Source organism: Onychostruthus taczanowskii, unplaced genomic scaffold (genome assembly GCF_017590055.1).
Source record: "Onychostruthus taczanowskii isolate IOZ18803 unplaced genomic scaffold, ASM1759005v1 scaffold31, whole genome shotgun sequence".
In the NCBI taxonomy this organism is placed as follows: Eukaryota; Metazoa; Chordata; class Aves; order Passeriformes; family Passeridae; genus Onychostruthus; species Onychostruthus taczanowskii.
Genome location: NW_024500461.1, coordinates 8,760,351 through 8,786,458, shown reverse-complemented (window position 1 = coordinate 8,786,458; position 26,108 = coordinate 8,760,351). Strand labels below are relative to the sequence as shown.

Sequence of the window (26,108 nt, the reverse complement as noted above, 5' to 3'; positions counted from 1 at the left end):
TTTTAATGGTAATAAAATATCTGTATAGCGAAGCAGATACCAGTTATTCTTTCCCTAGCTTAGGTTTAAATATTTTACTAGTAAAGCATCTCAAATGTCAACACATTTCTTCCCTTTCTGACATCCAGATTTGATTATCAGCCTGCCTGTCATTTGTGTAAAAAATCCAGAAGGCTAATGGTCTTCTCTATTAAAATATGTTCAATTCAGGTTTCTAAACAAGTTTCTGACATTACTGATTTTGGTGCATTTTAAATACTGTCATGTTAATGAAATCCTCCGTAAATTAGTTGTGAGAGGCTAATTTAATTACTTTAATAACTCATGAAATCAGACACTGTTAAACATTTTTTTTCTCTTTTGCCTTTTTTTTTTGTCTTTCTACTTCTGTGTTAAGATCCTCGATGATGATGCAGCTCAGGAGTTGATGCCAGTGGTGGCAGGGGCTGTGTTCACCCTGACTGCCCACCTGAGCCAGTCTGTGAAAACGGAGCAGAAACAGCCGCTTCCACTCTCTATGGCAGGACAGTCTCAATATGCCTTGATGCTGGATGGTTCTTTTACCTCATCACCTGGCTCTGAGAGCATATCCATGAGTTTTGCTTCTGTTGGTGACTCCTCCCTCCACATCATCTTAAAAAAGCTGCTGGATTTCATTTTGAAAACAGGTGTGTTGACTTCTATAGGGCATGTCCATGAATTCCAGCTGCCAAGAGTAAAAAGATGGGCTGAGCTGCTTTCAGATACTGCAGTGAAGAGTTTATTTACAGACAGGTGGATCATACATCATTAGTATAGACGTAAGCAATGTTATTAACAAAAAAAAAAAAAAACCTAGCAAACACTTGTAAAAAAAATCTGAACAACAAACAAGAGAAATATGTAAGTGATTATAAAGAGAATTTCATATTTTCATTATTTTGGAACAGCGTAAACTAGCTGAATTTATTCATAAATGCACTTTTATGCAAACAGTAGAACTTCACCTTAAGGAATCTAGTTTTGTTTACTTTTGCCAACACTGCCATAGGAAAGTTAAATTAAATGCCAGTGGAAGATGGTGTTATGGAATTTACGTTTGTTTGGTTTTAATTGTGAATGTTTCTTGTTAACAGGTGGTGGCTTCCAGAGAGTGAGGACGCACCTTTATGGATCACTGCTTTATTATTTGCAGATTGCCCAGAGACCAGATGAACCAGACACTTTAGAAGCAGGTATGATCCAGCTGTATTTGGAAAAGAGAAAAAAAAAAAAGTTGTTACTAAACCTTGGAGGGTATAGTTTCTGAATGCTGAGTTGTCTTCTGGAAATAGATGGAAAACGTCTTGCTCTAAGAGCCTCTGAAATAAATTGCTTATGCCTTCACATCTTTATGTACACTCATACCATAGTGATCCTATTTTAAAAAACCCAAAACAAATTCCAAAGCAAAAAAAGCGCAAAACACCAACCACACAAAAAACCTCAAAACAAACCCAAAGCTTTGTTTATAATTTCATACCCTTTCTCTTTTGTCTGAAGATCCCCCTGGGGGTGGAACAAACACAAAAGCCTCACACACACCCCACCACCATCCCCTCCCAAAAAAAAAAAGCAAAAAATAAGCCAACCAGTGTTGCTATTTATCCTTGAGTGCTTGTGGTAAATATCACATTCTCTCTGTGAATGGCTAAAATAATTGAATTGTTAGTGTTTCTAATAATTATTCAGACAAGGATAGAGAAAAAAATCTTGGGGCTAGTATCTGCATGCAGACTTTTACTTGGCCTGTGTTTTGAGCTACACTAGTAAAAGACAAACTATGAACTTGTTATGACCCCTTTGAAGTGTATGACTGACTTTGGTTTCATTCTCTCCCATTTAAGTCGCATTGTTAATTTAGCTCACACTGAATGCTTTGGTCCCAGTGAAAGTTCATAGAATCTTGGGATGGTTTGGGTTGGAAGGGACCTTGAAAATGATCTCATTCTAACCCTCTGCCATAGGCAGGGACACCAGACCAGGTTGCTCAGAGCCTCATCCAACCTGGCCTTGAACACTTCCAGTTTCAGGCCTATTGGTTTATCTATGTAACAAGTACTGAACATTTGAATTATTTTAAGCAGACTATTTACAAGGGTCATGTATGTATGTATACAGGTCCACTCTTTTGCTTTGGCTGGTCTGTGTGATATTCAAGGAAAAGTGGATTTATAGAACATTTGCAGCTCATTTAAAAACCTTTGACCATTGTTTGGGGCATTCTGTTGCAAGGCATATAGAGAATACCCTGAAGGATGTAGCTAAGTTAATGCTAAGATGCCTGTCTTTGAATGTTTTCAATTTTTGTTTTATTTGCTTTTTGCAGCTAAAAAAACTATGTGGGAACATTTGACAGCTCCTGAAGATATGTTTAGTAAATTGCAACGGGAAAACATGGCAACTATTGAGAGTTATGGGGCAGCTCTGATGGAGGTGGTCTGTCGTGATGCTTGTGATGGCCATGAGATAGGCCGGGTAAATGAATCTATTCTTTTAAAATTACTGTTCTGTTTGTTTTAAAGAACGTCATCTGTGCAGAGACAGGAAGTTTCATGAGGTAAAACTAGAACATTTCTGTAGATACTGGATCTGTTTCTTGTTTCTGTCCTCCCACTCATCCTTCAAGCTGCTGAAAGTAGAGCCATTCATGCATATTAATTTTTTTCTCAAGGAAGCTATGTGTCCTATTGTTTAAAAATAAGGGTAGAAAGCTCTGCTGCAATAGATGTAGGTCGGGACCTCTGTTACAGTTATTTGTTAGCATTTTTAAGTCATGGACTTGCCTTAGGAAGATGTGACTTCATGACAAAGTAATTTCTGATAGTAGCCAGTAGCTGAGAATTTCATCAGAAGGCAAATTAGTTTTAAATAGTATCGTGCTTGAGGCAATACCTCATTAAAATATTTTGCCTTAGTTATTGGTCAGCAATATCTGTAATGTTTTTTAAAAGAATAGTAGAGAAAGGTAATTGGCTCATTCTGTACTAATGTCAAGAAATCTTAAAATATTTTTCACATAAATGATTGCAGTTTTAGTGAAGAAATACATTCTGCTTATAAGAAGCTGTTAGAAGAAACTGCTTAGCATTTCACACTTCTAGGTATTTATTAAAAATCTCATAGAACTTACAGGTTTAATTCCATTTTGATTTGTTTGTTTTTCTTCCCTCATCCCAGATGCTGGCATTGGCTTTACTCGATCACATTGTTTCAGTAGACAAGCAGCAGCAGTGGCTGTTGTACCTCTCAAATAGTGGCTACCTGAAGGTGCTTGTGGATAGCCTGGCAGATGATGATCTGGCTCTTCAGAGCTTGCTCACACCTCAGCCCCCTTTGCTAAAGGCGCTCTACACCTATGAGTCCAAAATGGTAACAGTACTTCAGAAATGATTTTGTGTTACAGTGTTCATTTTTTAATTTTACTTTTTAATTAAAGTTGGTTGTCTACACTTTGCATTGATTGTACTCAGAGATATTGTTAAGGAAGCTTTCCTGTCTGACCATTCAAGAGCACTCTGGCAGTCACACTTGCACCACCAGAGATTTTAACTGCTGGGACCAAAGCCCCTTCGTAGCAAGTGGCTCCAGTGACTGATGGGTGCCCCACTTACCACACTCACACACTCAGACCAGGTTTCGTTACTGGTTTGGCCTCAGGTTTCCCAGGGCAGTCTCAGACATCTGGATCCTTAAAATGATTTAATCATGGTGCAGTAACAGGATAAGAGCCCGAGCTGGTGCTTCTGAGGAGGGACACTGAACAAAGGAACCCCTAGGTTTTTATACTCAGCAGTCTGTGTGAGTCAGTCTGGGGTCTTCAGCTGAGTCCTTGTGTCCTGCTGTGTCTCTAAGTATCCAGTCCCCTGCCTGGTGCCTCACATCCCTCGTGCCCTTTGTTTTGCAAAGGGTGGGCAGTTCACAGGCTCTTGCTTGGGGCTCCTGCCACCCAGAGCTCAATCTGCAGCTGCACTTGCCCTGAAGGTATTCCTTAAGGATATTTTACTAAAATAATATATTTGAAATGCTGCTAAAATCAAGTGAGAAAGTAGACATTATAAGTCTCATTGTGCATCTCCAAAACGTGACCTTCTGTACTGTTGTGTAGGCATTCCTCACTCGAGTAGCCAAAAGTCAGCAAGGTGCGTTAGAGCTGTTGCGGTCCGGCGTGATTGTGCGGCTGGCACAGTGCCAAGTGTACGACATGCGACCCGAAATGGACCATCAGGGGTAAGTGCTGCTTCCCTGGCTGATGGTGAAACCATAACACAGTCTTCCTAGAAGCACATCACATCTTTTTAAGCCTCATGATTTTTGAGTAATGACTTGTGGGCTTATTCTTTGTATGTTTCTTAACCTAACAGTTCCGTTTAAAGCTACCTTTCATTGAGAGGAAAATTTCAGATGTGGGTATGGGGTTGTACTTGCATGCTAATTACTTAGACTACATAAAAATGTATTTGCTATCTCAGATAAAAATGATTAATGTATTATTATTAAATAATTTATACTGTAATGTTTGACAAACAGCTTACACTATAAATTTATTTTGGGGGCTTTGCAGCTGGAGAAGTGCAGAGTTTGTCCTCCACCATAAAGCATTGAGAGAGCAGTGAATTAAATGCTATTTCACGAATATTTTATGATGTGTTTAAAAAAAAAAAGTATTCACAGTTATATATTGCTTGGCAAGTTTCTTGATGTGCTACTTGTCAAGTTTCATACCACATTAGTCATTGTGAGGTGATTAAGAGAAGATCTCAGAGGAGGAAATTCCATATTTAGGGGAAATTACCTGGGCTGATTTCAAGCCTTGGTCCCTGTTTTAAACTTACAGTTCTTAGTGACATACTGAGTTCAAACACTTTGGAAAAATTTAAGACTTAGACAAGGTATACTATTTGAAAGTTCCTGTTAGACATAATAAGTTTGTATAAAACCCACAGGACATTTGTGGAGGACTGTACTTAACTGTTGCTTTAGAATTAAGCACAACTCTTCCTAAAATATTTGAAAATACCTAATTTTGTATATCAGTAAGCAGGTATCATATTTCTGCAACAAAATTATGTGGTTTAGTGTAGCATAATACAAAGAAGTAATTTTCCCTGCATAAAGAAAATGTCTGGCAGAGCTGTGTATCATAAATATGTTGCTTTTCCAGTATGAAGTCAGTTCAGGTCTAGACATCTTACTGAAATATGAATGGTTTTAGGTTCTTGAGTGATTGTAGGCTGAGTCTCTGCCTCACTAGTGGACTGCACTCTTCTTGCACTCTTTATCTTCTTTTTTTTTCTTCCCTTCTTTTTATTCCTCCTAAGAATGTATTCAATGAGAGATCCCCCAGTCTTCATTCCTGCTCCAGTGGAACGTTACCATCAGATTCTTCTTCCAGCTCTTCAGCTGTGCCAGGTGATCCTCACATCCAGCATGGCACAACACTTGCAAGCCGCAGGACAGGTAAGTTCCAAACCATGACCATGCTTGTGTACCAAGCATGGTATTGCTCATTCAAAGAAATTATTTTGTTTTGTTTTTTTTTTTTAATCCCATCTCCACTGGTACACAAGGTCTTTTAAAGTTCTTCAGATCCATTGTTTCCTCTCTGCTTGCCATTAAATTTCGTGTCATTCATATTTTCTCTTTTTTTCTTGTGCAGGTTTTGCAATTCCTAATTTCCCATTCAGATACTATCCAGGCGATCTTGAGGTGTCAAGATGTAAGTGTTGGATCTCTCCAGGAGCTGGCCTTCCTGACAGGAATAATCAGCAAGGCAGCATTGCCCGGTAGGAAATGCTGTTTTGAAGTCTCAAACTCATTTGCATGAATCTCAGGCTTTGTTTTCTGTAAAGAAATAGTGAGACAGAAGAGAATATCCATGACGATACAGATTTCTTTTTTTGACATGTAGAGCTCTGAGAAAAATAAAGAGTTGTTAAATAATTTTTCTTGAAGTAAATATGCAGTAGATATAGTGCTCTTACCCATATGTATCTGACTTCCCATTTTGTTTTCATCATGCTGCCTCACACCAAGTACTTTTTGTCTTGGAGGTGACTTAAAAATAGAAGTGCTCAAAGTATCTGTGGTATTTTCAAAAAACAATTTTTATTGAATAAGTTCTGGAATAGAGGGAATTAAGAAAGAAAATTGTCTGCATGCCCATTTTTTTTAATGTCCTCTCTGTTATTATTTATTTAAAATATAAGGTTTCCTGGGGGGAAGCACTGCAGATTAGCAGCAGATTAGCATGCTGCCATTTCTTTTGGGTGACTTACCTTCACAAAGGGCTGATAAAGATGGTGATGGATATAGTGGTTTCTTCTGCATGCTTACCAGTTCAAAATAACTTCTCTATTTTGATTTAATGGTTTTCTTTGTTCAGGAGAGATGTCTGACTACAGTAGAAAGGCGTGCAGAGCTGTACATTAAGCCCAGATGCTTCTTTGCTTACAGTATACAGAGCTTTGCACAACAGCTGAAATTTCCATGCCAGCTTCCCTTCCTCCTTCCCCCCATTTGATTACTTACCAGAACAGTAAGCTACATGCTCTCATGCATCTCCTGGTAGCTGCATTCATATCTGAATGATTTGCTCAGAAAATATGCAAAATACAAGTTGAATGTTTGGCTGAAATATTTCTGATGAATGCTTGTGTTTAAATGTATATAATGCACAAATCTGTTAAACAACCCCCAAACAAACAGTTACTTAATGGCTGTATCTTTTATCAGGAGTGCTAAATGAGCTGGACATGGATGTTAGTGAAGGGACACAGATGGAGCTACAAGGACACATAGGGCGATTTCAGGTAATAAAGTCATATATTTAATCCATGTCCTTCTAGAATTGGCTATCTAGATATGTTTCTTCCTTGTTTTTTTACTTTGAATAGTAGTAGTTGGGAAAGAGATGTTTTCCAGTATCCAGAAGAATGTGTGAGGGTTTTTTTCTGGGAGTGGGATGGGGTTTTGGTGGTCTGTTTTTTGGTGTCTCCCCACACTTCCCTGTGCAGTAGAGGAGATAACATTTGGCAACATTGCATCAGGGACTTGGTTTCCCTTCCTGGCTTAGGACTTAAATGAAGAGAAGAATTTGAAGCCAACACCAAAGCATGTGAAGTAATGCAGAAACAGTCTGTTACCACTTTGGCCACAAGCATGTCTCCAGCTCAACAATTTGGTGTATCAGTCATGCCAGTGGTTCATTTATTTGTTACTGAATTAGTTTTTGTACTCTCCTTTTACCAGGTTTCAGATTTTGTTTGTCTATATACAGGTGTTTTAGGTGTGGGAATGGGTAAACCTAAACTGTCATTGATAGTATTCTGTACAATGGCCTGCAAGACACCCAAGAAAAGTTGTGCACTTGTGAATTGCACTCATTTCTCATTGGCAGTGTTTTAGGGTGCCATTAATTTCTAAATTATATCAAGGTAGGTTAAAACACTAAAAACTTAAATTTTGTTTACAAAGTGCTGAAAGTTTTATCTGTATTGTTTTCTTAATACAGTGTTTTAAGGGACATGTATCACTTAAGTGAAAAGATTTGTGCACTTCATTTGAATGTTCATTTCTTATGGCAGCGCCAGTGCTTAGGACTGCTGAGTCGGTTTGGAGGATCAGACAGGCTACGTCAGTTCAAGCTGCAAGATGATAACGTAGCAGGAGACAGAGTGAACAAGAGGGATGAAATTGAGTTGGCCATGCAACAGGTAAGCACACCAGATAGAAGAAACTTCAGTCTCAGCATTTTACCTGCTGTGCAGATTTGTTTGGTTATCATCATTTTGTATGATAGTGGTAATGCTCTACACTGGTTTTAGTGTGGTATAGGAGTCCACATTTTTTTTAAATAATCCTTGAAAATTTATTTACTTACATTTGCATTAGAAACCTTTATTATTTTGCATACAAACTCTGTGAATTTTGAAGGCTTAAATTGATCAGAAATTTTCAAAATGAAAGCTGTGTATAGAGAGCAATGGCAAACACTAACTTAAAGCCAAAGGGGACTTAAAATTATCCAGAAATTTTAGCTAGCAGTTTTGGGAAAGAGGCAATGTTGCAAGTCCTAGACTTGCAGTAGAAGAGAGTTTGTAACCAATGAGAAAATAGAATCATCACATTCTGGTGAGAAGAGAGGAGTAAAGCATGTTGTTCACTGACATTTGTCCATGTAAAATGTAATGCTTCAAAGCCTGTAGATACTGTAATTGACATGCTGTCTTTTTTTCCCCTTTGTTGTCAGATCTGTGCCAATGTGATGGAATACTGTGAGTCACTGATGTTGCAAAGTGCCCCCAGTTTCCAGCACACTGTTTGTCTGTTTACTCCCAGCCTGTCAGAGTCAACCAACCGAGATGGGCCTCGGCAGGGTGAGATTTTTGACTTGTTGTTTTATGAGCCTGAACAGTGTGATATTTGGGCTACTAAAAACAGTGAACCAGAGGCTGTAGTTTCACATACTGTTTAAGTCACTTTATGCCAATACTGTAGCTCTCACTCTCTCATTCTGGAATCCATGCTTGTTCAGCCTTGCGCTAAGCCAAATCAGGAAACTAATCCTAGTTAAAACAAACAAATTGTTTTTTCATTCACAGACTCAGAAATATATGTCAGTATGTATGTAAATAAATAGCACAAGACAGGGTCAAGTCAAGATCAGATTTCAGCATCTGTGCTGGATTACATTATTTGAAACTAGGACCTCATCTATGACATGTAAGATGTGTTTTGATGCTGATTGGAGCTCTATTACAACACATGGCAAGAGTTTACACTGTGTTGTTATGCAGTTGAATAGCTAAAATATGTAAATAGTAAGTCTTCTAATCTAGTTACATTTCACATTTTGTACTCAGTACTGCACTAGGCTAGCTGCCTTTTAGTGCTGCAGTCACAGAACTTTTTGCCTACACTTATATTTATGTTACTTCTGACACAAGTGCAAAATACACTTAACTGTGCTTTCCAGTCTAGACTATTGACAGAGAGCACAGCTTATTGATTTCTTGGGGTTTTTTTATTTTTGTTTTCTTATCTTCAACATCTTGTCTAGATACACAAGCACCAGTGGTCCCATATTGGCACTTGCCTGGCCTGGGCATTATTGTTTACCTGCTGAAACAGAGCACTAGTGATTTCTTCAGTTACTATGACAGCCATCGTCAGAGTGTTAACAAACTGCAAAATGTGGAGCAACTGCCACCAGATGAAATAAAAGAGGTAATTGTTCTTCTGACTCCCTACTTTCTGTATTGTAGTAAGTTGGACACAGCTGTAACAAAGGCTCCAAAGCATCTTTGATAAGCAAGTAGTTCCACTTCTTGTGCATATTATTTTCTGCTGGTGGTGAAGGGGGTCCATAGCAGAAGTGATCTAAAACTTCAGGGAAAATATTTGGCTTAACTTTGTAAAAGTTGTGACTTTCATTATAGTTGCTTTGAGATGGGTTTCATTTTTCCATTTTTTGGTCAGCAAGGTTATGCATATTCAAAATAGAGAGCAACGTTGTAAAGAAGTAGTAGCTTAGAAGAAAGTTCTAGATATTAGTAAGTAATCTTATTTGCATATTTCTCTTGATGTTCTGTAATTTGCTACTGTCTTTCTGTATTTTCTCTTCCCATCACAGCTGTGTCAGTCAGTTATGCCAGCTGGGGTTGACAAGATTTCCACATCCCAAAAATATGTATTGGCAAGGCGGCGCCTGGTGAAACTAATAAATAACCGAGCCAAGTTACTCTCTCTCTGTTCCTGTATCCTTCTAAAATTGAAATGACCCTCAAGGTGATGATCCAGAAAAGCAGAGAGAAACATGGTTGCTTTGCAAAAAGTAAATTTGAAATACTGACAAGTTACGAGGGTATTGCTCTGCTACTGCCAGAATGTAAGGATTTTCAAGTTAGTAATTCCCATTTTGAAACCCAGCTAGGACTTTCTGCAATATGCCAACAAAGGAATTGTTACAGCCCAGCTCTTCAATTTTAGTGTCCAGACCCCATAAACATTCACACATGTCCAAGTGTGGTGGAAAAAATACTTTGAAAAATAGTTTTGATGTGCCTGTCTTAATAGGAGTTTGTAGTCTTACAGCCAACCTTGCATAAACCTAAATCTCATAAACACCAGTAGTTCTATGGAAATAACCAGTCATGCACAAAAGAATTGTCTTCAACAGATCAGAATTTTCCTCTGCAACCTCCCTTGGGAAAGATGTGCTCTTGCACACTTTGCTGTTGTTGCCTAAGATGTTCTTACCATGCCTGGCTATAACCTCAGCTTTACTTTACTCTGTGCATCTGAGGTGGTTTTACAAACCACATGAGCACTCCACACTCTGCTCTCCTCCTGAGGGCTGGATTGAGGCTCTGCAGGGTGATGAGGACAGTGAGTGTGAGCGATCCATCACTGGGCTGTGGCAGTGAAGGAGGTGACACGTGGTTGAGCTGACATCTTCAGCTGTTTCCAACTGTGTAAATATGCTCATACAGTAAATGTACAATCCAAAGACAACCAAATTGGAGTCCTTCACTGAGATGTGTCTGCAGATATCATAGAAATATGTCTCTTCATTCTTTGGCGCCACCTGGAACACTACCTACTGCACTGCACACCCACTGACTCCCAAGACCCGCTGCTGTCCTCTAGGATGTCATTTAAGAAAGGAAGGCTGCAAGGTAAAATTTCTCAAGCATCAAAATGCCTTTGAATAACTTCTTGTGATTAGCTTTAAAGCCGATTTCCTACCATTAGTATCTTGCCTTTTATATTTAATAAAAGAGATTTTGTTTGGATTTGACACACCTTTGGATATCCCACAGGAGCATTAGCAATAGTGATACTGCTTACTCACAGACTTCTAGATTTTGTGTATTACACGTAACCTCCAAAGGAAAGTAAAAGTAACTATTTTTTTTTATTTCTGCTCTTCAAACTAACTGAAGTTCAGCTAATACAATCAGATAAGTGATCCAAAATAGTTTATAGGAAAATATTTCAATATAATCGAAGATGAAATTGTGAAATAAAGTTAATATTGGTGGTTTTAAAAGTATGTTTAGAATTACAGCCACCATTGATTCAGCAGAGGATTTTATCCTCTGCTGAAAAAATTTCAGCTTTAAAAGAAAAAAAAGACATGGAAGGAAATCAGGGAGAATGGATTTGTGGAAGAGTCTTTTGCTTAAAGTGCCATGTTGTGTGATTAAAATTATTTATGACTCACTGTTTATGTATTTTCTCTAAGTCATTTAAGTAAAAAAATTAGTGTAATTTCTAATGCATAAGTTTACTTTTGGATCAAATTGGAACACTTAAAAATTTGTTATATGACTTGATACAGAGATAGTGTGGAGCCGCCAACACAATTTTAACTTCTTGTTTTCTCTTGCCAGATTCCTTTGGTTCAGAGCCAAGCTTGGATTTCAGTAGTGGACTGAATCGAGTGAGCCAGCACGATATAGACCAGGTGAGATGTGACAGTCTGCTGCAGGCTACGGAAGGCTCCTGCCTACCCTGCAGCAATTAGAAGCAGTATGACTGTTGTTTTCCCACTTCTGAACAACCTGCAGTAACACCAACAGCATAGAACTTAATCTAGGATTAGTGAAGCATTACAAAATTGTTTTGAAAAATATTGTGAAACAGGTGGCACTTTTGCTGCTGTGTACGTATCTTTGAATCTTAATATGAAGAGTTAAGTAAAAAATGAGCTATACTTATAATGTAATCATTCTTTTTCTCTTACCAACCAGTCAAATGGTGTTTTTTAAAAACAGCTTTCCCAAAACACCAGATATCCTTGAAAGACCTGCAATATGAGGGCAAGTTTCTCAATTTTCTGTGATCAAACTGTTCACGATGGGTCAGCTTCAGCTAGGCTCTGGAGAAATTATATCAAAAGGGTAACAGGAACTGAGGAGACTATAAAATGAGAATGTTAGAACAGAAGTAATTTCCACTTACACAGAAATAATTTATGCAAGTTTGCATAAATTTGATGCAGAAGTGGCAGGAAAAAATAAGATATTAATAAATCCCACTGACATTTCTGTGACTACGCAGACAGCAACTGTTCTTCAAAACAGCAGTCTCAAGTATCTTTATAAGATCTAGAACAGTAAGAAAAGTTGCTGTGTCTTTTGTGATGGGGCATGTATCATTAATTTTGTTTGATCAAAAGTAAAGTGTACAGTATCATCTTGGTAAAATACTTAAAATGTAGTTAATTCAGTGACTTTTCACATATGTATTAATGAAAAAATGTTGTTGGTGCACACAGATTCTCTAAAGAGTCCTTAAAGGGCTAGGAAAATTTTGATTGGAAGATATGTTTGTAGGACTCTGAGTGAAGAAGCTGAACTATAACCAATCATTCCTAAAACAGAATAAGTAGTACTTATTAGAGAAGTCAGAAAAACCCATTCTTTGGAAATCAGGTCAGAGAGTAAGTCATAGTGAAGGGGTTGACAGGCAGTGGATGATAAGCTGGCTTTTCAGGAAGAAAAGATTTTGTATTGATGACTGCATCAAATCTCTGTTTCTCAGCTTCAGACTGAAGCCACAAACAGCTTTGGTGAATCTCTGCAGAAGAAACTCCTGGACATCGAAGGTTTATATTCCAAGATTCGCTCGCGGTACACCTTTATTCAAGCTCTCGTTAGACGTATCCGTGGTCTCCTAAGGATATCAAGGACCTAAAAGACACTTGGTACATGCTGCTTGCCCAGTGAAGCTGTGTACTAGGGCAGGCCTTCTGGATCATCGCATTTTATAGATCAAACATTTTCTAAATACTGCCAAAATTATTTTGTTACTTTTTTTTTTATCCCTGTGGATGAATTTTGTGTAATCTTTCCTACTGCTCCCAACTTGACATAAAAAATAAAGGATTGTTTTCGACTGAGTTATGAATAATGTAAAATTTCAAGCAAGAAAGAATTCTAATGGAGGGCCTGAAGGAAACAGGAAGTTCTGCAGCTGTGATGATACTACATTTGTGGATGCTTTCAGAGAAAACTAAACCATCTTTTGTCTGTGCTGTTCCTGTTTCACACAGAGATTTAATGAAACCATAGAGTTCACGTGTCATCACTTGCAGACTGATTACAGTGGTGTGGATTTTAGATTCATTTTGCACTGTGAACTGCTAATTTCTGCTCCCCCTCGTCCTGCCTTTTTTTCAGCTGGAAGAAGTACAAGCTGCTTCTCTTTCAACAAGTTTAAGTGAGAAAAGTGATAAAAGTCATGGAACGTAACTGCTACAGGTTTGGTTCTTGTGGCGGGGGGAGTAAAGGTTTCTGTGCTTTCTTGCTGCAACTCTAGTACAAGGACAGAACAAAGTGCATGGGGAGGGAGCCAGTAATCGTGAATGGTAGGTTGGTTCTATAGTTAGATTGTTCTCCTATGAGACTTTCATATATCTTTGTATCTTCTGTAAAAAAGCTATTAAAAAAAGTGTAATCATTGATTATTGACATGAGATCTGTTGCACTTCTCCCTTAACTCAGTCTGAGCTTACAGCCCAGTTCCTATGTGCCTTGTACATTGTTTCCTCTGAGTCTTCCTTACGTAATAGTTCAAATTTTTTGTGATTTTATATTTACTTAGCTGCACAACCTAATTACATGGATGACATCATTTTTATGCAGGGATGATGACAGTGCTGCTGTCAGGTGAGGCCTGTTAGCTAAGCCACAGGAGCAGCTTGGTATCAGTGTTTTACACGGCGGACTTTGTTCACTTCCAGCAGGGAATGTTTCTTGTTTCTCCCCCACTCGGAGAGAACCTGTCGCTAATCCAGGAAGTGTTCTGGCTCCGAGGGCTCCCCGCCCTTTGGAGAGCAGGCCGTGGTTCCGAGCTCCCGTTCTGTGCCCGAGGGTCCCGTTGGCCGCCGGCTCTCGGGGCGCGGGAGGCCCTGGCCCGCTGACGCCGGCGGCCCCGCCCGCCGCGCGCTCCCGCCGCCGCAGATTCGCCACGCGCCGGCCCCGGGGCCGCGGTTTTTATTCCGCAGACCTTTCTCCGCGCTCTGATTCCCGCCCGGGCGTGTCCGGGGAGAGCGCGGGGAGGCTCCCGCTCCCAGACCTTCTCTCCGCGCCGGGGGCGCAGCCGGGCTCCGTGTGTCGAAACGGCGGCGGGCGCGGAGCGCTTTGTTTACTCGCCGCGGCGTTCGACGTGGAGCCAGGCGGCGGCGGCAGGGCCAGTGCGGCGAGGGCAGCGGAGCGGAGCGGGCCGGAGCGCCGGCGGAGCGGCTCGACATGGGTGAGGAGCGGGCGGGAAGCGGCTGCCCGAGGGGCCCCGTCCATCACGACCCCTCCCGGCGGCCGTGGAGGCGGGGCCGGCGGGCAGGGCGGACGGGTCGGTGCTGAGCCCTCCCGCGGGAGGCACGGTCTCCTGCCCGCCGGCGGCGCAGCGGGGCTGAGGGCCGCGCTTGGGCCATGCCCACCTGCCCTCAGGCCGGGCCCTGCCCGCCGGCCGGTTCCCGGGCAGCCGGCCCTGGAGCGCCCGGAGGCCGCGTTGGAGCTGCCTTCGATGGCGAATCGTCCGGGCAGCGGCAGGAGGGTGTGTTCGGTCATATCCTCAGGCTTCTGTGCTCCTGACGCCTGGCAAAATTAAACTCTGAATGGAGTCTGTGATGGGCTGCTGATAAGGATTAGGAGAGGAGGTCCTGCAGACTAGTAAATGAAGTAGAGGGTATGTTAAAGAGAGGCCCCGAATCTGAGGGTTGAGTGATTGAGGTGAGCCTGTCCTGTTGCAGATGGTGTTTGAGCAGTGTTTTAGTGTGGGAAAAGCATACACAATAGCATATAATAAAAAGAGGGAGTGAGCGATGTCTGACGGCAAGCGAAGTTACTGACTGAAAGAATTTTGTGCCTTCGGCCTCCATGCAACCAGTGGTAACCTCCTACTTGTGATGTTTCTATTGAAATACCATTTTCCAGCTCAGTTCTCTTAAGGTTATTTGCCTGCCTGGCAGTAAGAGGTGCCATGAGCAGCACTATGCAGACTGGCAGATGATGGTCCCTTATACCTTCTCCTTGTTTTCCAGGTCTGTAGCTGGTATGGCTTCTGTGGTGGGATGGGCTTAGAAGAGATAAAGCAACCTGTTATCAGTCTGAGTTCCTTCTGAAGTATAAGCTTTGCTTCCTCCTTTCCCTGGAAAAGCAGATGCCTAGATAGGCAAACAGGAAATAATTTTTATCAAAACACCTTTCAGTAAGATTTTGGTTGCAAATCTTCTTAATTTATCTCTGACATATTTATCAGCATTGTCAGTGATTCTGGCTTGTTGGATGTTTCATTACCTTTTGCAGGCTTTAAGTGTGGTTATGATTTAACATCAGGTATGTTTGTTATAAAAATCTTTGGAAAAAAAATTAATAGTTACTGGCTTGGAACATCAATATTCTTTCTATGAATAAAAATCTAGTAGGCATAAATCAGATATTAGCCTGACCACAAGTACTCTTGCATGCATTTAGAGAATAAATGAGATGCTGGGACAAGCCAGTTTTGAAAAAAAGAACAAGAAGGACATTAAAATCAGCAGCTAGACTTCTCTGTAGCATTAACATACTTGATTTGGTGCAGCTTTGCTGCTTGTAATGAGCTGATTTAATATGTACCTACTGATATATACCTAATTGTTGTGATACGGTACAAAATGATGACACAGACACTGCTGCTCTCGAGGGGAACAAAAAGGAAGAAGAAGAAGAACTTTATTTTCTGACTCCAACATTTATAGTTTTCCAAAGGTGACAGTGGATTGGAGGGTGACAGTGCCACCTCTCCAATGCCACTGGACAGACCAAGGGTCCATCAATTCTCTCCACCTCCATGAAAGAATGCAAAACATAGGTTATTTACAGAACTGTGTGTGAGAAAGTTTGTTGAAAGAATGCAAACATCAGAAGGCTTAACAAAATCTGAGCTGATTTAATATGTACCTACTGATGTATACCTAATTTTAAGAAAAAAAAAAAAAGGGTGGTCCTGTGGAAGACCATAAACATCTTCTGGTGCCGAATTCTTTCAGTCTTCTTTTGGTCCTTGTATAGTCTCTGGCACTGAAAAGGTAGAGTCTGCTACAAGCCAAAAAGAAGATGACTCATATTTTGGCAAATGAGAGAAAAGGAAAAAAAAATTGTAACTGCAGTGAGATTTGATGCTGCTGCAATGTGATTTGCTGGGGTGAGCTACCATAAAATCATAAAATGACAGCACAAACCAGGAGGACACGATGTTGTTGAGCACACGGCCATCTCAGCAACAACCTGGACTTGTCCTTCTTCACTGGAGAAGAGAAATGTCTTGTAGGCCTGTAAGAAATGAGGTCTCTCTGTCTGCCTTTGCATATCCTCCAGAGAGCTGGCTGACATTGAAATGTCTTTCCCTTCTGGTTTTTGTAGGGGGCTTCTTCTCCACCATCTTTTCCAGTTTGTTTGGAACTCGAGAGATGAGGATTCTCATCCTGGGGCTGGATGGAGCAGGAAAAACAACCATTCTCTACAGGTTACAGGTTGGAGAAGTTGTTACCACCATTCCGAGTAAGTGATCTGCCCACAGCGAGAATATTTGCCAGGAACCTGTAGCTCTGACAAATAAACTTTGCCAGCTGAACTTACTACATGCTTCCTTCCTAAACAAAAGGACCTTGTGTTGTGGGAGCCTTGCACTGTTGTATCGAAGAACTTTTCTTGAATAAAAGTATTACAAAAGGATATTTTATGCTGCCCTGCAAAATGCAAAAAGCATTTGACCTGAAGATTGTTAGCGTGATTTCGCAGGCTGTTTGTGATAGGTCAGCATTCAATAGATGGTAACTGTGGACTGTATAATTCTTTTGGTTCCAAGTATAGCTGTTATGTGAACTTCAGAGATCATTGTTGCTGTACATAGGATGGTGTACCTTTTTTTTTTGACAAGAGTTCTATAAACACTTTTGTTCAACATGGAGAAGAAGAAATCAGATGATTTAACTTTACATTCTGTAGAAAATGTAACAAAACTCAATGTGAGGTTTCAAGGGAGAAGATGATGCTTGTTTAAAAAAATGTAACTGATTCCACCACTTGTCTTGGCATTCAAGCAGCCACACCCACCCAGTGTGTGTGCCCAAGTGTTCTGGCCATGATGGCTCTGTGTAATATGAAGGACAAGGGATACTTGACTTTTTTATGTCCCTGTCATGTCTGTTGTGTTCCTCCTGAGTCTGACTTTGCTCAGGCCTCTGTTACCTTTTAGAAGCCAGCAATTTGCTGGGACAAAATCTTTTTGCCTGAGGGTTTTGCTTATTTCAGGCTCCATAAATTTTAAGCAGCCTAATAAGTGCCTCTTGTGCTGTGTTTCTCTGGGCTGGCAGGACAAGGAATGACGTATGTGATACTGCAGCCTTGTTGCCATCTTCCAGACATCAGTATTGAGTCCTCTCCTGAGAGGTTGGTTCTGCTTTGGTTCCGCTGTGGCTCTTAAAAGAGTGCAGACCTTGTGTGGACAGAAGGACACATTCCTTAGTGCTCTCTTGCTGTCAGTTGTATACTTAGTTATCACAGCAGGCCAGTTCTTTAACCCTTGCTCTGTTTCTTTTGGTGATTTCAGACACACTACTGTTGATTTTTAACAACCTCAGCATTTCTTAAAAATCTCTACAATATGTTTACAATGTGGTTTTATTAGTTCAAAAGAAATATTTCTGCATTATTTTGAGTCATGTTTGTTTGGGTAGCTTTTCAAAGGGCATGAAATTCATTATGCAGCTACTGAAAATTTTCAGGTCTGAAAATCTTAAACTGAGTGCTGTGATATTCAGAAAAAGAGGAAAATCACCAGTGGTGAAATTGTTTAACTTTGTTTCAGCCATTGGCTTCAATGTCGAGACGGTGACCTACAAGAATCTGAAATTTCAAGTTTGGGATTTAGGAGGACAGACAAGCATAAGGTAACAGATTCCTTAAAGTCATTTAACTTTCTCTGAAAAGTGCCAAGTTCTTGAAATTCTCATAGCAGGCACTTCTGAAAATTGGTTAAGTTTTAAAAAGCCCATTCTCAGGAGAGCATTTTCACCTAATGGAATTCATTCTGTAAAACCTGTGGTGCGCTACAGATTGGAAAAAAACAAGCCAGTGTTTTCATTTGTATTCGGTTTTGCTTTGAAAAACAAATTTATTAGTGTAGTAGGCAGTTGAATAGCATTTTGAGAAAGAATGGAGGGGGTGATAAAAACCCAGAAAGATACTTCCTAGCTTTGCATTCTTAAGAGTAGTGAAGTTGGATTTAGGTATAGATGGTAATTTTTTAGCAAGCTTCATGAGTTTTGTAATGAGTCATTAGCAGTACCCCTGTATGATCCCCTTGTGATTCCTTTTTCAGTGCTTAGTAGCAAGGTGCAGTCTAGTTAGCTAGTAAGGAAGGTGCAGTTAGTGAGATAAAGGTTCCTTCCCTTTTTAGTTTCAGTACAATAATTCTGAAAAAGATGGTTTTTGATCCTTGTTAATTACTTGCCTGTGTTAATTATTCATTTACTATTTCTCTGGTGACCCTTCTTTGGTGACTGTAATGCAGATGCTTACGTCTTTAAACTTTCTTTGCTTTCCTGTCCCTCAGTTATGGACCTGATGTCCTGCAGTCTGATTCCCAAATAAATCTATCCCCAGCATGTCTGTTATTTCCCTGTTTTAAAGTTGCTTCTTTATTTGCTTTGTGTTGAGTTGGGCTTTTTTGGGATTTTTTTTGTTCTGCCTCGGAGAGTTTGTACTTTCTGTTCGTTTTTGTAGCCTCCTGAAGAAATCTACTTGCCTCCTGGGGCTTTTCTCCCCAGGGTCAGTTTTTACTTCCTCTGGATCATCTCTTTTTAATTATCATCTAGCTAAAAAGAACTGCTAACATGCAAATGACATGACTGGAACTTCTCCTCTGCAGGCCCTACTGGCGGTGTTACTATTCCAACACAGATGCTGTCATTTATGTAGTGGACAGCTGTGATCGAGACAGAATTGGCACTTCAAAGTCAGAGCTTGTTGCTATGTTAGAGGTAAGAAAACAAGGATCACAGTCATCGGTAAAACAAATTGAGAAATTAATTTTTTTTTTTTTTGAGTAAATATGAAATTTGATTCAGTGAACCAAGTGAAGATCAACTTCACTTGTCAAACTTCAGCCCTCAGCACAGCCCATGCAGCACTTCTGACTGAAAAAGCACTGAATACTCCGCAGGTATTTCATGGGTTTGTGCAGCATTATCTGGACAATTAATTTCATGTAGCCTTGCAGACATATGAAAATTTACCTGCCAGGACAGCTGCTCAGTACTGCAGTGTGGCAAGATCAAGCCCTGAAGGATTGGCAGTAATTAGTATCCTACAATGATTTGAAGCTGAATAACAAATGTAGAACAAGGTAATAGAAGTAAGATGAGTTGAGCAACACTTCCTTTCTCTCTCTTGCCTTGTTGCCCAAAATACCTGCAAGCTCATTTAATGTGCCTTGTTAAATCTAGCTACCAGCTTGTTTTGTAACTTGGACTGCTATGTTTTGAAACTGCTTCTATAGGGTATCATACTGGAATTGAAAATAAACACCATTCTTTCACTGAAGAATTTTCTACAGAACAGAAGTCAGCAAACAAAATAATTGAAAGCAGAAGTTATTTTTTATTATGTTTCTATATTAGATTTTAATATAAAAATATTGAAGATATTTAAATATTAGATTTTTTATTCTATAGGTTCTCTATCCTTAAATAAATTCCACAGAAGTCTCTGCAACAACTTCCACAATTTCTCTTTTCTTTTAGGAAGAAGAGCTGAAGAAAGCCATTTTGGTGGTGTTTGCAAATAAACAAGACATGGAACAGGCCATGACTCCCACAGAAATGGCAAATGCCCTTGGCTTACCAGCTTTGAAGGACCGAAAATGGCAGATATTCAAAACCTCTGCAACTAAAGGCACAGGGCTTGATGAAGCAATGGAATGGTGAGTACCAGTCTAGTTATGCTTCATTCATATACCTAATTTTACACATTTGGAGTTTTTTTTAATAAGACTGGATTTGTAGATAGTCTGATGTAAAAGAGTCCACATTAGAAGACTGGTTTTCTGCTGGAAGTATTTCAGCAGAATTGAAATGACTTTTCAGTAAATTGACTTAAACTTTCTCCTAGGTTGGTGGAGGCCTTGAAGAGCAGGCAGTGATACAAAACTGACCAGTGCAAGGACGTGTCAGCTATAGCCAGAACCCTCCTTTCTGCAGTTAAGTATTTTCAGGCCACAGATACTTGTAAATAGGACAGATTTGAATTTGACTTCTGTAATGTGGATGCTTCTCTTCAATTGTAAAACTGAAATAAGTGAATGTGTACATTATGATACTCCATTTCTTTCTTTTTGTTTGAAGAATGTACTTATGTTAATTTGTATGAAAGTCTTACTGGCTGAGAAAGTTGGGTTTTTTTGTCATCCCCCCTTCCTTTGGTGGTTTTGGTGGCCAGCATATTGGTGTAGATAGAACACTAATAAAATCTGGAACTGTCAGCTATACCCAGGGGTGTGTTGCTTCCTAGAGGCTGCTTGCTGCTTGCTTTACAGAAACAAGTCCAAGTGCTGCCAGTCGCAGCAGCCACGTAGCTGAACACCTGCAGAGGTGTACCTTCAGTGCAGACACTGTTACAGTGAAGCAGAGCAAGAGAGCACAAGTAGTGCACCTCTGGCTGCCAACATGGCATTCAGTAGGTGTCTGAAAGGAAAACCAGTGTCTTCAGCACACATTAATGCCCTGGCACATCAGGGGAACTTGATTCATGACCTGAATTTAACTTCCACCTTCATGAGCTGCACTCTCATCTTAGCCAGAAGTGACAGGTAAGTAGCTCAATATAGCTGCAGACTTGTCTCTCCAGGACCACTGTGTTCACAGGCAGGAATGCAGTCATCACGGAACCCGTTTCTTACAAATGAAGTAAAATTTAATATAAAATATCATAGTTGTTGCCCATTCAACTGTACATGCTCCTGTAAATATACAGGTTTGGAAAAAATTTAGAAGTTTTTATTTAAGATCCTTGATGAAAAAGGACATAAAAATATTAATAAATACAATTGAAATATGCAAGTACTTTTAAAAACAGTCATTAGTTCTTTAACTCAGTACTACTTTTCATAAATTAATCCTCCAGGAAGGAAAAGCCTTTTCATTCCACCATTGCCAAATCTTTTAGTGCATTACTTCGATGTCGCTTGGCCTTGTACATAGGACGCAGGGATTCTATTTTTCTCTTCCTGGTTTCTGCTTTATTCTTGTGTCTCTTCAGCTTCCTCCTTGCAGCAATGTCAGGATTTGCTACAGTCTAAGGAAAAACAGTACATTGTTAGTTCATTAACAACTTACAGCAGTTCCTCTGAAAATCATGAACTTCCTAAAAAACTGGTGACTGCTAAGGTAACACATGGGTGTTGTTGGGTTCCTCAAAACTGAGGGTACTCAGGCTGCTTTGCCCTTCAGGTAAGCAGGAAACCATCCCTGTCAGCCAGAACCTGTGCAAGAGACCAATCATACACAGCTTCTTCCAAGTTTGTAAAGGAACTGATGAAACTATCCTCATTAAAGATGAAGTTCTTCCTCAGACTCCCCTTCCTGGGCATCTCTCAAGCTTTTAGAGAAGCCCTATTTCTTTTTCTCTCAGGAGAAGGTGGAATCTTACCTGCAAAGCCCTCTGCTTTTTCCTCATTGCTCTTTTCTGGCTGGCCTGTTTTTGCACAGAAGAAAAGGCCAGCGAAAAGGCCTCCAGCCCCACTAACTTCTTGAGAAGTTCTATGATTTCTTGGGAAAGGTTCTTCAGTGTTGGATCTATTAAAACAAAATTGATTTACTTAATCTTCAGCATATGAAACAAAGCCAAGAGCACAATATTGATTCCTCTTTCTTTAATAAAGGATGGCTGCACTGATAAACTTTGCCCAAACTGGTGCCTGTGAAATCTGCTGGTGCTTCACCAGCTTTCCCAGAGAGTAGCTTTTCAACCAGCAAACAAACAAAAAAAAGCTGCTGAGAAGCAAAAAAAAAAATTTTAGAAGGGTGAAGTCATCCCAAAGGTAATTACAAGTGGCTTTCTATATATAGTCACTAGGCTTCTAGTGGAATAAGCTTTGTTGGAAATAAAGATAATTCCAGTCAGCATCCTTGGTAAGCTGAACAAGGGCTGGCTTAATTGCTGGAATCACTAGTTAGTGGCAATATATTCACTACAATCACTGGGGGGAAAAAAAGATACTGGGGTGAAAAAAAGCTACAAAGAGGTGCTAAGGGAAAACTGAGAGCAGGGCAAATACTTCCCTTGGTCTCTCAAACAGTTCTCCAAAGTTACTCTCAGCAAGGACTCTAAGTCTTGCCACCATGAGCCCACCCTTGAGTACTACACTTTTCCCACTACACCACATGCTCAAAATTTACCCACTTGAACATAGGAGCATGCCTAACTTCATTCCAGTCTTTGAACATACAGATTTCTATTTCAGCAGACATGCATTCTCCTCCCTTCCTGGTATTTTGGTTAGACAGCAAGCAAGTGAAATTCACTGATTACAGTATCAATGCCTCAACAGACAAAAGGAATGGCAGGCAGTGTTTGTGCTGGGGCATAGCTGTGATGCACATTCCTCTTTGTGAGGGAAATCCCTTACCTTGCTCTGCATAGTTGCTGTTCAGCTCCCTGTACAGAGGGGTGAGAATTGTTGGAAGGTAGGGCTTGATCCTGTCTTGCCCCAGATCCACTGAGATTGCTCCCAGGAACTTAAAGATGCAGCTTCTCTGAAAAGAAGTGTGTGGGACATGAAGTAAGGAAAGCTGGAAGGAAACTTCCTAACTGAATTGCTTCTAGGGCCATGCATCACTGTTCAACACAGCAGGTGTTGTTTTAGACACCTGAGTCACAAATCAAGGTCTTACTGCATCCAAGTACAGCCTTTAGAGAGACACAACCCTGTTGTGTGAGCTAGGACTGGGCTGGCAGCTGTTGGCATTTTGAACAGCAGGTCTGTTCTCACTGTGCTCTTCTGAGGCAACTGAAGACACAAAAGCTCAACCCAATTCTGCACCAGAGGGAACCACAGTGCTTTTTGTGATGGTCTTCCACACATCCCCTCCCCTTGTTCTAGCAAGTTCCTCCATATACTGCCAATCCCCTGCCTGCATGAGCCTAGCTCTCTTGGGAATTCAAAGGCACTGCTCTGTTCTCTTCAGGTTGGTGCCTGGGGGTTTACCACTCTCCCACCACCCCCCAGGAGGTTGGAAGCATTAGCAAGAACCAGACTGGCACAAGCCTTTCCTGAGAACTTCAGAATGAAAGGCTTGTTTCTTCAGCACCTACTAATCCTTGCTTCAGTGCCAGCTCACAGCACTCTCTGCACCTTGTGCCCTGAAAGCAAAGAGCCAGAGCAACACTACCCTGTAGAAGTGCCCAACTCATCAAAAGCAGTGGGACTAACACTGTTCTTACCTTTAAAGGGACCTTAGGGGAATAGGCTGCTTCTCTCTTCACCATGACAGAGAGCTTCTTCATTAACCACAGCAGTGTGGCTGGCTGGCCTTTCTCTTGCGTGTCCTCTCTTTCTTCTTCTCCTTGAGCAGAATTATCTCTCTCATCCTCTGAGACCTCCTGCTCTTCCACTTCACACCTCAGTTCTCCATCTGCCTCTTTACTGTCTTCTGAGGCAGGGGCTAGCAAGTAAACAACTTTGGCCACAAAGAGTAAATTCTTTATAACCTGAAGTGTAGAAACAGAGGAGTCAGTCACTGTGGATTGCCTCTATAAGCACCAGGACATGTAAAAGCCAAGACTTGATGTGACAGAGGAACTTGCCCTGAGCAGATAGCAGCTAGCCCTGAACCACCATTGTATCTGCCCTGAGCCACCACCTAGGACACAATACCCCTCACGTGCCAGGGCCTGCTCTGTGCCCTCCTGCAGACCCAGCCAGGCTCCTGCCCTTACCTGCTCACTCAGAGACATGTCCAGGAACTTGGACTGCAGCTGATGGCAGAATGCAAATGCAAGTTCTTTCATCTGGGGAAATGAAAAAGGAGAAAGGAATGACTCCATTGAAGGGAGCTGGTAGCAGAGACCCAAAGCAGTATTTTGCAGTCACCAAAGGCAGTTCCCAGCAGAGACCAAAAGATCAACACAACTTCTGCCTGCATCTTACAATCTGGAAGGGAATTTTTGTGGTGCTGAGAACAAGACCCCAGAGAAGCCTCCTCCCAGCAGCAGAGACACCTCCTCAAATGCTTTAAGTGATGAGGATTAGACAGCAGACAAGTGACTAAAAAAGAAACATGCATGCCAAACTATGAACTATTTTTATGTCCCAATCAGGAAATGGGCATGAGCAGAGTGAAGGAGTAGTACAGACATCATTACCTTTTTGTCCAGTTCAGCAGTCAAAAAGACTATGGATGCAGACAGCTCTGCTGGTGTCTTTTTTCTCTTCCCTGACTTTCTTTCCTTCCATTTGTTGACAAGATCTTCTGGCTTATAAGATGCAAACAACAAGCCAAAGATCTCAGTGGCTGTCAGCCAGACCCAGCTATGAGGATACCACAGGTGAGACTGGACATGATCTGGGGAAAAGAAAACCTCTTTCAGCAAAGGAGATGGTCCATTGAGAGCAAAAATATAACAAGGCCACTCCCAACAATTTCTTTTTATTGCAATATATGCTGCAATAAAAAGGTGAATGAAATGAACTGTGCTCATCTGCTCAGAACATAGTAAGAGACTTTTTAGCAACTCAATACAGCCAAAGTGAAGAGCAGCAAAAACCTACAGGTAGCCAAATGTCCTCACAGTGATAAGGTAAGTCATGTTTCTGCAACAACTACAGTCCCCTCAGGGACTCGGTACCACAGCTCATCTGCCCATGATGTCTGGGGGACTGGCTATTGTGAGACTTGTGTCAGCTGGCCCTGCTGCTGATGGTCAAATCAAACCCCTGAAGAGAGGTCGAGGGTGCTTCAGAGAAGAAATGGAGCTGCTCTCCTGTCTCACCTCTGTCCAAGCTGCCCATCACCAAAATCCAGGATAACAATCCAGGTTATCTGCTATCTCACTAAAGGCACCTGGCAGGCTGGACTCTTCAAAGTCACTAATCAGCCACATCAGGTCTTCTGATTGCAGCAAATGAAGCAGTAAAAATAAGGGCAACAAAATGGCAATAAACCAGCCTCATATTTTATCATCTCACACACAGGGAAATTGCTTGAATCAAGTAACTTCCAGGTCTTCACATCCTGACAGACACAGTATTTAGAGCAGTATTACCATGGGTCATCATTTTCTGGCTGGTATTTATGATCAATCTCATCTTCCCAGGAAAGCTCTATGTTTTCATCCAAGAGAATGTAATGATGGTGAAACATGCAACAGTTTCCAACCATTTCCTCTGGGGGTAATAGAAAGTACTTCCCAGCATCTGAGACAGAGGGTGTGTTGTTTTCATCAACCATGTAACCTTTTCCATTAGCAACTTCTCTTTCATTGCCCAGTAACTGCTGTGTGTTAGCATTTTGCAGAATGGAAACCTTGTATAATAAAGTTCAGTCATTTCTATTAGGGCGTGAAAAACCACAAGGCACACAAAAAAATCTTTCTTGTAACACAGCTCTAATAACTCCAGAATGACACTTACCCCAGATTCTGCTCACAACATCACTGTTCTTGGTTAACTGAATCAAGTTGCACTCTGTGATGAGCTTTTTTACCAGCACAAGAAAGCTGAATAGCAGCCTATCTGCAGCCTTCTCCTCTTCTTCTTCAGTTATCTAATAAAATTAGCAAGTCAAGAAAGATACTTATGAGAACCTGAGGACAGTTCTGATTAGTCCTTAGATAAATTTCAGATCAACCATTCAAAAAAACCAGAATAGTGACTTGTACCCAATTCCCAATATAAACAGAACAGAAGCACCTCCACTGAAGCATTTCCTCTGGAGACAATCTCTGCAGGAGATTGTATTAGAATAATTCTTCTTGTTTTTCATACAGACATTACTGTAACAAACTGCTGGGTTTCTCAATGCAAGCAATTACACACACTAT

The 26,108-nt window shown here is 40.8% G+C and overlaps 3 protein-coding genes across 5 annotated transcripts in view; 2 read left to right on the top strand and 1 right to left on the bottom strand.

Annotated features, from left to right (window-relative positions):
* The window catches only part of NUP205 (nucleoporin 205), a 60,981-nt gene extending 47,501 nt beyond the window's left edge, over positions 1-13,480 (top strand). For all 3 annotated transcript variants that reach the window (XM_041409842.1, XM_041409841.1, XM_041409840.1), the window contains 15 exons: positions 398-668; positions 1,116-1,214; positions 2,348-2,496; positions 3,199-3,390; positions 4,127-4,248; positions 5,340-5,478; positions 5,678-5,804; positions 6,754-6,830; positions 7,605-7,733; positions 8,270-8,396; positions 9,080-9,246; positions 9,653-9,776; positions 10,569-10,697; positions 11,415-11,488; positions 12,568-13,480. In XM_041409842.1, coding sequence (XP_041265776.1) covers positions 398-668; positions 1,116-1,214; positions 2,348-2,496; positions 3,199-3,390; positions 4,127-4,248; positions 5,340-5,478; positions 5,678-5,804; positions 6,754-6,830; positions 7,605-7,733; positions 8,270-8,396; positions 9,080-9,246; positions 9,653-9,776; positions 10,569-10,697; positions 11,415-11,488; positions 12,568-12,720 — 2,079 coding nt within the window. In that variant the 3' untranslated portion in view covers positions 12,721-13,480. The remainder of the gene's footprint in view (positions 1-397; positions 669-1,115; positions 1,215-2,347; positions 2,497-3,198; positions 3,391-4,126; positions 4,249-5,339; positions 5,479-5,677; positions 5,805-6,753; positions 6,831-7,604; positions 7,734-8,269; positions 8,397-9,079; positions 9,247-9,652; positions 9,777-10,568; positions 10,698-11,414; positions 11,489-12,567) is intronic.
* A 531-nt stretch (positions 13,481-14,011) lies between these two features.
* On the top strand, positions 14,012-20,556 carry ARL1 (ADP ribosylation factor like GTPase 1). Its single transcript, XM_041409717.1, has 6 exons — positions 14,012-14,280; positions 16,431-16,568; positions 17,878-17,959; positions 18,940-19,051; positions 19,814-19,992; positions 20,181-20,556. The coding sequence occupies exons 1-6, from the start codon at positions 14,277-14,279 to the stop codon at positions 20,209-20,211; spliced, it is 546 nt and encodes a 181-aa protein (XP_041265651.1). The 5' UTR covers positions 14,012-14,276; the 3' UTR covers positions 20,212-20,556.
* Positions 20,557-20,959: 403 nt separating this feature from the next.
* Positions 20,960-26,108, bottom strand: part of UTP20 (UTP20 small subunit processome component) — a 63,525-nt gene continuing 58,376 nt past the window's right edge. The window contains exons 56-62 of the mRNA XM_041409716.1: positions 25,699-25,831; positions 24,432-24,631; positions 24,006-24,077; positions 23,511-23,777; positions 22,696-22,822; positions 21,717-21,862; positions 20,960-21,362 (exon numbers count right to left, since the gene is read on the bottom strand). Coding sequence (XP_041265650.1) covers positions 21,207-21,362; positions 21,717-21,862; positions 22,696-22,822; positions 23,511-23,777; positions 24,006-24,077; positions 24,432-24,631; positions 25,699-25,831 — 1,101 coding nt within the window. The 3' untranslated portion in view covers positions 20,960-21,206. The remainder of the gene's footprint in view (positions 21,363-21,716; positions 21,863-22,695; positions 22,823-23,510; positions 23,778-24,005; positions 24,078-24,431; positions 24,632-25,698; positions 25,832-26,108) is intronic.

What these genes read in the sequence shown, in the direction of transcription:
- ARL1 (XM_041409717.1), top strand. An exon ending in AGTTGTTACCACCATTCCGA is followed by an intron (nt 16,569 to 17,877) that starts GTAAGTGATCTG and finishes ACTTTGTTTCAG; the next exon opens with CCATTGGCTTCAATGTCGAG. An exon ending in AGCTTGTTGCTATGTTAGAG is followed by an intron (nt 19,052 to 19,813) that starts GTAAGAAAACAA and finishes CTTTTCTTTTAG; the next exon opens with GAAGAAGAGCTGAAGAAAGC.